We start from the raw sequence: 13,229 nt of genomic DNA on the forward strand, positions 1-13,229 counted from the left end.
TATATAGCTCTGACATATACCGCAGTGCTGTACAGAGGAGCTGACACTCTAATGTCCCCCTATAGTCACACACTTATTATATCAGTCTAGGGTCAGGTAGTCAGAAGCTGATGAATCCACTGGAAAGTTCTGTAATAATGCTGGGGAACCTGGAATACAAATATGGGAAAACATTCAAATTCTGGAAAGACAGAACCCTGGAAACTGGAGCCAGGACCCCGGCGCTGTTAGGTCAGTCTGGTTACGGTGTCACCCCGCATCTCATCCAAACAACCAAAGTCTGCAGCATGTCAGCGATTTACTGCCTGCGGTATTTGGAAGATATTGGACTGCTCCCATTTAACAAGCAAGTCATGTTCCCTTTGATTGTTCCATAAACTCTTTGTTTTATTGTTATCTGCAGCTTATTGGCGGAATATAATATTTCCTTTAACTGGATTATATATCCAACAGACATTTTAAATATCTTTTTACTGGACTGTAAATGTTTCGCTCTAAGTTTATGGCGACAATGCGATGGCTCGTGAACGCACATTTAGGGCTGCGCTTGTGTTACTGCGCACAGAAAGATGATGGGAATTGATTGGGATTACTAGGGGGCATCTCGGGGGGGGGGGGGGGGGGGGGGGGGGTAATTTGGCACTGAGGCTTTGGTAATGGGCCAGCATTGTCTTTAGCAGATATAATAATAGCAGTGTGGCCCCTGGGCTGGGCAAACTGATTGTGTCAAAAACACTTTGATATGTCATGACTATTGACTTTGTACAGCGCTGCGTAATATGTTTGCATTATATAAATACAAAATAATATTATTACTAATAATAATAATAATAATAATAATAATAATAATGTCACTGGTGGCACTCATAAATCCAGCTCCATATATTAGTGATCCCCCCATCTAGTTTTGTCACATTTTAGTCTTTTTTATTGCAGTGAGTGAAAGGCGACATTCAGGAATGGAAAATCCTGGTAACTCCAGACAATTAAACTTAAAACATGGCCATCACATTGGTGGGGTTGGGGCTCCTCTTCAGGTTTTTGGTGTTGGATCAGTCACCTGTGTCCTTAAAATGAAGATGTTCTGGGTTCGCTGCTCTGCCACCAGTAGAAACCAAACATCCAGATTTTCAATCTAAAGAATTTGTAAAAGAAATCTCCCTTTGTCATACATTTGTATTACTATGTCACATATTGCTGGAGCATTGTGGGTAAGTTTTGTCTATGGGTGCTGAGTAATTCGTTGCAGATTTATAGAAATCGCTGCAGTCGCTCAGAGATTGCAGCCCAGCGGCTGTGCCGAATATCATCGTCCCTCCGGTCATGTGACCAGTTTTTGTGCAGCAATAAATTATCATTTTAAGTTACATTTTTTTTTTATTTGCTCTTTCTATTGACACCGATATCCCATCGTATCTTCCAGATCATTCAGTGTATATGACTCTATGCCATGATTTATAGAGATATTGCTCCTTTGTTTTTTAGGCTGGAAAGAAGAAGAACTCTGCTCCCAAGCCTTCCAGCACTGTACGTAACACAACAATCTCTTATTGATAATAAATATATCAGATGTGTGTGGGAAGATCAATAATCTAGAGCAGGTTGAAGTATTGTATAGGGGGACTGCTCTGTAATACTGAAGATGTTTTAGGGCCTTTCAGTTGGCTTCCTCTGTCCATTGGGTTTAATAGTCCTGATTTATTAAATGTCCAATGCTGGGGAGGATACACTTTCATCAGTGAAGCTGGGTGATCCAGCAAACTTGGAATCGAGTTCTTTATTTTCTATTTGCTAGCAAATGTTTTCAATTCTGGGCAAGATCCATCCCAAGATCACCCAGCTTCACTGATGATAGTGTATCTTTCCCAGCCTTGCTTTAATGAATCAGAGCCAATGTGTGTATGCATTGGTGGGTTTATATATCTATAATCCGTACATACCCACACGGACGGCTCAGCACATTCCTGACGATCATCTTAACTTTAGATGAGATATGAAACACCCAAATGTCTTCATTGTTACAGATCTAGACACATTTATTGTGATCAGCTATGGGATAATGACCTAAATAATAAAGGACCTTCTCAGATATACTGGAACATTCTAGAAATCATTTGTAACAATTGTGCTATAGTTACAGAGTTATCAGCCATTGGTCTAATTCTCTATGGACTCCTCCATCCCAATACCGGCATTGCTGGTGTGAAAGAGTCCAGGAACATATTACAAGGAACTCTCTGGAAGCTCCTGCCTTCTATTGGGATGGTATTGGAATGGTTGGGATGGTATTGGGATGGTATTGGAATGGTTGGGATGGTATTGGAATGGTTGGGATGGTATTTGGATGGTATTGGGTTGGTATTGGAATGGTTGGGATGGTATTGGAATGGTTGGGATGGTATTTGGATGGTATTGGGCTGGTATTGGGATGGTTGGGCTTCCCATGGTTTTGGTCCTCTAGTATTCTAGTTTTATTCACCCCCATACATTGCATACATCCCCCAGTCCATCACTCCTCAGCCTTTCACAACATTGTTTTAACCTGGGAGACCCCGGAAATCATTTTCTAATCTACAGCTCACAATGTGATGTAATGATAAAGAATGAAATATTCTTTAATGTGACATTTGGAATTGCTTCTTCTAAATTTGCTTTAGTGCTCAGTCACAAACTTTAAATTTGCATTTCGTAAAAAGATTTGCAAAAAATGTTCTTTACAAAAGGTGTCACAGACCATATCCCAAAGATAGAAGTGTGACCCAATATCAATGGGCCCTTCGTGGAACCCTTACTGCTGTTGCAGTTGTGGTCTCTGCATTTACAGGTGCAGAGGATATACAACGTACATTACTTTATCTCTGCATTTTGTATTAAGCTGGAAACTCTCCATTCTTATTCCCATCTGCCGGCTGATTATGGTGATGGTGCTGCCGGAACTCAGATAGTTACATTGAGCTGCTTTCAGTCCCGCTGGTTGTACAGTGCTGTAGCCTGCAGGGCAAAAAGGTCTGCCAATGAGAAGATATATATCAGCGGCAAAGCAGTGGACCCCCTGAGACCTCCTGGATCCTCAGTGGAGGGACCCTGACATAAAGTATACAGTGGATAAAATATGGTGATCTGGGAATCTTATTGTACTGTATAGATTCTTATTTATGGTTTGTCCTAAGCTAACATTGTTCCGTGTCCTGACTTGCAGGCTGCCGAAAGAAAAGCATCTCCACAGGCCAAACCTCGCAGGACGCAGGAAAATCAGGAGAATTCCACATTGCACACTCACAGACCGGCCCCGTCCACCAGCCGGAGTGAGAAACCATGCCACAGCACCAACCATGGCCAGAGACTCTTCCATGCCGCTACTCCACGGGTCAAGAAAACATTTTAGTGAAAATTATAAAAAATGTTTTATCTTGTGCCAAAACCTTGGGGAATGAGCCCAAAAAAAGTATAGACAGGAGATGGCACCCAATCTCCTCCGCATAGTGTTAATAAGTCACCTTAACTGATGGCCGTATAAAATGGCCGGCACCTTGACGTCACCGATTTGGTGATATCTGCACCAAAATATTCAAAACCTTTAAAGAGGAGGCAATAGAGGTGAATAGGGAATCACTGAGGGGTGTCAGACTTTTGTTGGAGGCTTTTCAATTGTAAATGAAATCGAAACTCACCTGGAACTGTAAACTTGGCCTCTGGCTCCTTTATTGCACTGAATGGCTCCTGAATTCTCTATTTAATAGTCCACTCCTTATGTCAGATTGTATTTCTGGTTAGTGTAAGGAAACTGTTTTGGTGAATATATCCAAAAAGTCTTTGGCACGCTGACATCAGTTTTCCAAAGATCTCTTTTCCACTTAATAAAGATTTTACAGGGAAGACCTTGTACATGCTAAAAATTTGTGTCACTGTAGGGGGGGGGGTGCATTGTAGATGCTCCTAAACCTGAATGGTTATCTATAGCAGCCCATTTCCTATGATACCCAAAGGCTTAGAGTATGTCCTAAACCAATTACTAGAATCTATAGGAGGATCAAACATTATTTTTACATTATCAGCTCCTATCTGCATGTTCACTAAAATAATCCCTGGTGATCTTATTATGAAGCTCCTTGCTCAGCCAGTTCCTGTTATTCCAATTGAGCCCCCGTGTTGTCACCTTGTCACATGCGACTACATCAGACTGTGCCGATACGCATTGCTCCGGCATGATTCACCATTATTATAAGGAAACCAGCCCAGAACAATGATGTGCAGCTGATGCTGAATATAGACGGGAATTACTCAAAATGAGACCGCAGGTAAACCGCAGCTCCAGGAGCAAAAAAAAAGGATAAGAAGGTGAATTTTGGGGTGGGGGTGGGGGATCAATTGCTTATCATACACAGTGGGCAGGGAGCTCTAAGAGCTCCATCTGTTATACAACGCAACAAATTTATTGAGAATATTGAGAGGATAGTCACCCCCCTAAAGATAAATTTCCTCATTTATTCTGCTTACCTAAACCTTTCCGATTCCAATATTATATTTCATTGGCTGGTACACAATCTCATGTATTTTATTCCTGGACAGTTTTAGGGAACATTGGCGGTTTATGTAACTATTTTCCCTGTTGTACAAAGACGTCATTAGGATCCAATAAACCAAAATTACAAAGTTCTGTATATTGAAGAGCGATTATTAACATTCTCAGATATGGATGTGGAAGTTTCAGGTCCTTGTAAGAAATAAATCATATACATGGGCAGATTATCACTTCTGATCCCATAGAACCATCAGATCTGAAGGGAAATCAGCAGTCAGACTTTTAAAATACTGGACAAATCAATAGATCTGCTGTGCTGGTAAATATTAATCAGAAATACACAAATTGTATCATGTGAGTACAAGAAGTACAGATCGGGATCAAATAGGATATCCCATCACTTATCCAAGAAAAATGATTGGAAGAGCAGAATCCCTTATGTGTGTCGTGTTTTCCATCAGAATATTTATCGGATTGGTTTGTTGAGCAGATCTATACCTGACCTGATTGTAGGTACTGCAGATCTCCTGCTCATCCATCTAAAATCACTGAAAGTAATCTGCATATTGTAAATACATCACCAGATATCTCCAGTTCGGGGCCCCTCCAGATCTGGGAATGGGTTAGCAGCCATTTCACAGAATATAAGAATGTGATTTTGGTTTATTCTGCAGATATCTTTGTCTTTACTTATGATGCATGGTGTTCATTTCTGCTGCTATGACATTGTTACCATATTTGTTGCTAATTGTTACAATCAGTCGCAATGTTACCAGACGTTGCCATTCTCAGTTTTTATTTTCTAATAAAGACTCTCGGTCTGCAAATAGCGGGATTGTTCGCTGGTGTGTTGGGGATTTTAGTGGCATGCAGAAATCAGGTACAAAGAGTTTACATGTGTGGGCAATCCGGGGAATTCGGACTGAGCGTATGATAAATGAATACATCATCTGAAGAGAATGAGTCAAGGTGAAACAGAAATAGAAGAATCTGAAGTTTAATGTAGATCACAACTTTTTATATAAAAGTCAAGCTTGGCCCATCCCCTCCTGCCCTCCGAGCCATGGATGGCATCTGTCTCATTAAAAGCCCTGAGCATAGAAAGGGACAGAGAAAATCATATTTCAGTATCTCCATACCACTTCCTAAGGAATAGGAAGGGTAAATATCAGCCAGGTGCTGCCCATCACCTGCATTGATTAATTGATCATCAGTCAGTGTGGCGCCCTCTATTGGCAGTTTGCAGCAGCATTCAGGTGTGTGTTACCACAATGCCAAGGAGGAAAGACATCAGCAATGACCTCAGAGAAGAATTTGTTGCTGCCCATCAGTCTGGGTAGAAGGCCAAACAATCTGTAGTCCATCATTCTACAGTTTGAAAGAGTATTCACCAGCAGGAAACATTCCAGATAGTTGTCAATCTTCCCATGAGTGAACGTCCCAGTCACCCCAAGGTTGAACAGTGCAACGCTCAGAGTAATGGCAGAAAACCTCCAAGAGCTCCACCACAGACTCTACACGCCTGAGTCAGCATGTTACATGTTAAAGTTCATGATAATACAATTAGAAAAAGACTGAACAAGTATGGCTGGTATGAAGGGGTTGTCAGGATAAAGCCTCTGCTCTCTAAACAGAACATGGCGGCACGGCTTAGGATTGCAAAATTCCATCTAAACATAGCACAAGACTTCTGGAACAATGTCCTCTGGACAGATGAGACTAAAGTGGAGATGTTAGGGTATAATGCACAGCGCCACTCCTGGTGAAAACTAAATACAGCAAATCAGCTCAAACGCCTCATACCAACTGTGAAGCACGGTGGTGGAGGGCGATCATTAGGTGTGCTTTTGCAGCCTGGGCACCTTGTAGTTAGCTTGAGTTGATCATGAGCTCTCCTCTACCAAAGTAAACCTCAGAGAGCTGATGGAATATTGTAAAGAAGAGATGAAAATGTATTGCTGTTATAGGGGCTTCTACAAGCTATTGGATCATGGGGTGTACAATGCGGTGTCCATTTTGGCTTCATTTTTGTGTAAATAATGAGAATGAGTTGTTTTACATCTGGGATTAGCTTTAAACATTTTAAAACCTGCTAAGGACTAAATGATTCTTATGTCCTGATACATAAAATCCTACAATGGGGTGTACTTTCTTTTTCTCATGCCTGTATATAAGCCTTTTCACATTCCATCACACTATAATCTAAATTAAGATTTTTTTATTCCTCCTGCAATTTAAGAGACGTTGGTGAAGTCAGGGAAAGACATATGGCATTTTTCCGCGGCAGGACCATCAATCTCGCTGTGACGTTCCTTATTTTAAACCACTTTGTATTCAGGACTTCCGCAATTATAATAAATGAGTTCATTTAAACTTCAAATCAATCAGTAATTTCACCAGAGGAAAAAAATGTAAGTAGCAATTAAGGATGAAGAAGTGATCTCCATTGTCTAATACAATATTAATGCCGCGTGATTTGGGGGGGGGGGGGGGGTGCTGCAGCTGCGGCTATGTCGCCTTACCTGGAGCTGCCTTCTAAATAAGATGTGATTTCTGTGACGGGGACAATCATCACAACAATGCTAATTACTGTATGGAAATCATTGCAAGCAAATTCACAGCATGCAAATGCCAGAAGGGTGTCAGAGGGAAAATATGGGGCTGTTATCCTCACTCCTTTAGTATTTGCTGATCTGGGACAAAGTCCTTATAATGTGCCAGGGCAGCAGATGTATTCATTTATGTTCCAGTAAGTGGTGAATCCAAGGATCAGAATGACAGCTCTGCAGTCTGCCCCTTCCAAGACAAAAGCAGATTTGCTTTACCCTCTGTGATCACAGGCCCAGTCCAAGCATTGCTTTGCTTGTAGTCTGCAGGGTAACATGTCTGAAGACCAAGACAGCAGGAAAAGTCTTTATTCTGTGTCTTACCTGTTTTAGTTTTTGTTTATTGCCTAGAAATGATCTTTGGGCTGCACTGCAGCTATGTCATCACAGCGGAACCATAGACTGCTGGAGGAAGTCAGTGGCTGCATATGTTTAGGTAAGCCCTTCCTTATTACTTATATTGACAAGAGAAGAGAATGCCCATGTGGGTAAGGGAGAGGGGTTTCCTGATTCTTTTAATATTTCTGATTGAAATGCATTCCAGCACCAAGGGACTTTTTACATTTTTTCAGCAGAAAACTGATCTAATTGTCGAGCAGGAGATTGCTCCCCCTAATCTGCTGCTGGTGCTGGCTGGACAAAGTTTGACTTTACAGGTCACTGGATTGCCTGAACAATGACAGAAGTTCAGTCGGTCAGAGCTCCTGTCGATGTGTTCATTCAATACTGCAAGAGGTTAGCTGAGGACAGCTGTCCCCGGCTTCCCTTTTGCATAATTGGGTGAGCAACTGTAAAAAGAGCTTTATTGTTCCCATTCATTCAACCAATCACACAAGAGGGCCCTTGCAGGATTAGCATGGCTCCTGTCATTATAAAGGTAAGAGCCATCAACATTGGATCGGTTGTTGTGAGACATCTAATTTGGACATCACTGGACCCTTAAAAAAGAAAAAAAAAGTATAACAATGTAGTTTTCCGTTGTGTGTTTATTTCCAGGATTTATTACTGGGAATAGGGAAGAGGTACTGTGCATCATCTGTCATTCCAGCCTTTGTCATTGTCATTTTATTCATTTAATAATAACTTTCTTTATATTGGCCTTTTAATAGATTTTTATTTTCAAAGTTAGCAGTGCCAAACACCTTTTTGTCCTAGGTTTATCCTCGAGGTAATGAATTTTCACAAGTATGGTACCTCGGTTTATATTTGAGTATATACTGTATATATTTATTAATAATTAAGTGTGCGTTTTGTGAACAAAGTCAAACAATAAGGATAGATTCAAGATAGATAAAAGGAGCATCTGTAGCCCTTAGGAGCTTTTTAAAGGCCATTATACTTTTCAGAAACCACCACCCGCAAGATTAGAACGCTCACACATACAGTAGCTGTGTAGGGGCTTCTAACATTGCTGGGCTTTGCATTGACCTATATATAAAATACTTTTGTGTATTTCAGTATCTTGCCCCACTCCAACACATCAAGAAAAGTATTATAATACTTATTTCATTTATTACTTTTTGTTTCATTGACCCAAAACAAAAGTTGAGTCTTTGACTTCACAAACTTGGCCTTATAACTGAAATGATTTTTTTGCCTTGATTGTAGCTGCAAACCAGCCCAGGTATTGAATGAATCTTAAACGAAGTTCAATGTTGCAGCATTTCCCAGTAAACACGGCGCACGTAGGCGACCTGCGGGGGAATAAACCTTGTCGTAATTTGAGACGACAGCGGTTAATGGGGCGATGCTAGATTCTGCCCCCCGGGACGGCTATAGACGGGTAATTGCTGCCACTGACAAGAGCCAGGAGAAAGCAGAAAAATACTTTACGTGTAGAGCGCTGCACCACTGTGGGGTATTTGGGACACCTTGTTATCTAATGCTTGGAGAATATGCAGCAAGGAAAAAATGTTCTCAGCTTCTGCCGTCATTCCCTACGGATGTCGTGTTCAGGAAACTGGAGGGAAAAATCACAGAACCCCAGTGAGGGATGTAACGCAAATACTCAATTAACCCCTCACTGCCGGAGACTCAATGAGCTTTGCCCCCATGCAGCTAAGAATATGGAATATAAGGGTCAACTTTACAAATGGTGGATTTATTGTCACATTATATATTGAAGCCTAATTTTACCCCAGTGCTAAAATCTACCGTATGGAAAATTTACCAATCTGTAAAAGGCAAAGACATGAATTACTGGGGGAAATCTCCCCATTGCGGGAGGGGCAGAGCCACAAACTACTTGGGGAAATCCCCCCATTGTGGGAGGGGCAGAGACAAACTACTGGGGGAAATCTCCCCATTGTGGGAGGGGCAGAGACAAACTACTGGGGGAAATCTCCCCATTGTGGGAGGGGCAGTGGGGGAAATCTCCCCATTGTGGGAGGGGCAGAGACACAAACTACTGGGGGAAATCTCCCCATTGTGGGAGGGGCAGAGACACAAACTACTTTGGGAAAATGTTACAGTGATTGAACATGTATAGCACAGCCAATGTGTGATCAACCTAGAAATTCTTTGTGTTTTTCTCTGTTTACCCGGCAATACATTAAGCATAATAACGACATTTACCTGTACCCCAAGGTGATCACATGCTGAGTCTTAGCTGGGTGGGGGATGAGAATCGTATTCCGTTACCCCTCATATAATAATAATAGGAATTTCTGACCAGAGTTTGTAATTTCAGTGAAAACCGATGAAATTAAGTTTTCAATTTCTTTTTCCACTTCAATTCTGAAAATAGTGAAATAAAAAATAAAATCAAGTGAGGAATTATAAACCCCCATTCCTTTCTACGCAAGAGATTACAATTCCTTTGGGAGATTTTTCTTGGGACAAATCTGTGACAGTTTAATGTGGTGAACAAAAAACCATAAATGACAAGAGCTCAGGTAAACAAAAAGCTATTAAGGATAACCCTACCGCCTCTATCAGCCGTCCGCGCCAATTGTCAAATCTGCTATTTTACGAGGTTGAAATAATAGTTTGGGGAGCGACTCCGCCAAAAGTTCATTACGGAGAGACAAAAGACTTATGTATAATCAATAGTGGAAAACCATTATTATTGACTTTAAATTAATGAGAAGGAGAAGGGGAGCCGGAGCGCAGATACCACGAGTTGGAAATCTCTTTTTTTTTTTCTTGCACAATAAAGGATTAGCGGTATCCAGATAACAGACTTAGACGCTTTTATCTTAAATTAATACCGCGCTCTTCTTTTGTTAATAAGTTTATTTCTGGAAATTTCACAAAAATTGCTCTGCGAAGCCTCCAATGTGACATTCCATGCAGACCTGCAAAATTTAAGAAAAGCAGCGCAACCCCACGACGTCCGAACCCGAAGGGTCAGAAACGCCACTTTGATGTTCTCTTCTGGGAAATCACATTTTTGACGGGATCGCCCATTTATAAAGCTGCAACAGGCGAGTTTTCTGTTTGTGAATCATTTCAACAATTCCAGCAGAACTTAATTTGGAAAAAGCTTTAATGAAAGCTTGGAGACAAGGGGGGGAAACCCCATCACAGTATCTTTCGTTTTTAATGAGGTGCCTAATATAAGGGGCTACCACCCTTCCGGTGCTGAGTTCCTGGGTCTGTACCCCTGACGTACCTATTATGAGGGGCTCCTACCTTTCCCATACCCAGTTCCCAGGTCTGTACCCCTGACGTGCCCATTGTTAGGGTCTCTCACCCTCCCTGCACCCAGTTGCTGGGTCTGTACCCCTGACGTGCCCAGTGCCACCATGGCTCCCACCTTCCCTTTTGGTTTCTTGCAGGTATTAGGGGGAATGTAAGAGGAGAATCCAGAACACATGAAGGTTTTGCCGGTGGGGTGACAGAGTCAGGAACTATGGCATAGACATCTTGTTGTTGGGCAAACCAAGCCCTATAAAGATCTAAGAGTGGACTCCAAATAAATGACAATAAACCATAACATAAAAAGCATCATGGTAGCTGTTAGTCAAGTTTCAGGGTTCATCGACTACTGCCAACATCCCTATAATAAGCAAATATGGAAGGAAATGTTTTGGTGTCGGGGATTTTTAAGGCGTACATATAGGACAATGTATGTCTAAAACATTTTATTAATAACATCTTATGTATAAACAACCTTAGCACATTGTGTGTTAGAAAAAGAAACCTCCATATGTAATAATTACAATCCCAATGGTCAGAAAGTAGTAAGGCGTACAAGCGATCTTGGCGAGTGTGAATTGACACAATATCATACAGAAATAGTACTCATGTACGTTCCGACGCGTTTCACAGAATAAATCGGCTTCATCAGGGAACAATTTAGTACAATGCAAGTGAGTACAGCGTATTAAAAGAAAAAATATACATAAATAAATGATTCAATGATAATAAACATTTAAATCTGCCCTCCAGCCCTCCCCCATTATATCTGTCCATCAGTCTTCCCTCTAATGATTGCTCTGATTTTGCCGCACACTGTGAACATTTAATGAAAATAATAAAAGAACGCCTAGCAGGACACCGAGCATCATCTAGCCCCTTCTTCCCCGTCTCGTCCTTTTTTATTCATTTGACAAAGTTGAGCAAAATTTTAGTGGATTTAACAACAACTTGAAATTTGAATCTACAAAATCTGTTACAATTCAGCCAATGCTGACGACTGGGAATTTTATGAATAATTGTATAAATAATAAACTTTCCTGGGAGTGGATCATCAGCAAACAGATCAGAACCAGAATTTCAGTATTTTTCACCTTTATCACTTTTTTGGCTTGTGAGCTTCTTTTAAATTGACCAAATCAAAATGATCCAGCAACAATAAAAACTTCTCTTGTGCGCGATAGAGTTTATTTTGAAGGGCTACTCGCGTTGCCTTTGTGATTCACCTGTTGGGCACCCCTGATCTACATGATGGAAAATAATAAAACACAAGATGAATGAATCCTATTCACCTGAATTATGCTGAATTTTATAAATACACCCAATTAGAGGGGTCCGGAGCGCCTACTGCATTTCAGTTGAGATTTGTATATCGTGGCGATATTATAAGCCCCGCCCATAGTTTATTTGCCCCATTCCAGATATTTGCCGGTAACTTTTCTTCTCATCATGTTGTTGTTGTTGCTGAGACTTCTGAGCGGATTAAACATTTCGCTTTCCCTCCGCGCCGTAAGCGGCTCAAACATTTTGTTTCTCAGCGCCTGTAATAAGGCTGCCGGTAATAAGCCCTCATTTGCATGTATGTAAATTTATGCAGATCGTTTGCTTAGTTTTATTCCTGCACATCTGGACACCCTGAAGGGAGCAGGGGCGGATAATTCTGGAATCTACATAAATTATGAGGCTCGTGTCCCAGCATAATGTGCAAGCGGAACGATAGGAAATATCTCTACTTTCCCACCGTAGGCAGAGAATGGCAATTTCCCAGACAAGATGGCAGCCGGGGCCCCAATGCTTCTACCACGGGCGGACTATGAAGAATAATTTATATTATAGAGCCGATTGGTAACTTCGGGTGAACGTGGAGAACACATACAGCAATCAGATCAGAAGATCCCAATAATGAGAATATAATAATAATAATAATAATAATGTGCATATTCCTTCATATATCCATACATAGGGAAGGGTTTGTGCTGCTTGGCCTTGTTTTGTTATGTTTAGTTATGCATTTTTGTAAACATATTTTAGCTTTATGGCACAAATCCTGATATTTATTTTCTATTTAGTATATATTAAAAATATTGTATATATTGTGTTTTTTTATTAGGATTGTACACTCTAATGTCCCCCCACAGTCACACACTATTATTATACATTTATATAGCGCTGACATATACCATAGTGCTGTACAGAAAACACCGAGCCAGTCCTATCAGTCTCTGTACAGAGGAGCTGACACTCTAATGTCCCCCCACAGTCATACTATTATTATACATTTATATAGCGCTGACATATACCATAGTGCTGTACAGAGATCACTGAGCCAGTCCTATCAGTCTCTGTACAGAGGAGCTGACACTCTAAGGTCCTCCCACAGTCACACACTATTATTATACATTTATATAGCTCTGACATATACCGCAGTGCTGTACAGAGAACACTGAGCCAGTCCTATCAGT

At 41.0% G+C, this 13,229-nt stretch overlaps 1 protein-coding gene across 2 annotated transcripts in view; it reads left to right on the plus strand.

Moving 5' to 3' along the window:
• The window catches only part of STK33 (serine/threonine kinase 33), a 37,557-nt gene extending 32,206 nt beyond the window's left edge, over positions 1-5,351 (plus strand). For both annotated transcript variants that reach the window (XM_072422352.1, XM_072422351.1), the window contains exons 13-14: positions 1,486-1,527; positions 3,200-5,351. In XM_072422352.1, the coding sequence (XP_072278453.1) occupies positions 1,486-1,527; positions 3,200-3,385 (228 nt within the window). In that variant the 3' untranslated portion in view covers positions 3,386-5,351. The remainder of the gene's footprint in view (positions 1-1,485; positions 1,528-3,199) is intronic.
• The last annotated feature ends 7,878 nt before the right edge of the window (positions 5,352-13,229 follow it).

Source organism: Pyxicephalus adspersus, chromosome 9 (genome assembly GCF_032062135.1).
Source record: "Pyxicephalus adspersus chromosome 9, UCB_Pads_2.0, whole genome shotgun sequence".
Lineage (NCBI taxonomy): Eukaryota > Metazoa > Chordata > Amphibia > Anura > Pyxicephalidae > Pyxicephalus > Pyxicephalus adspersus.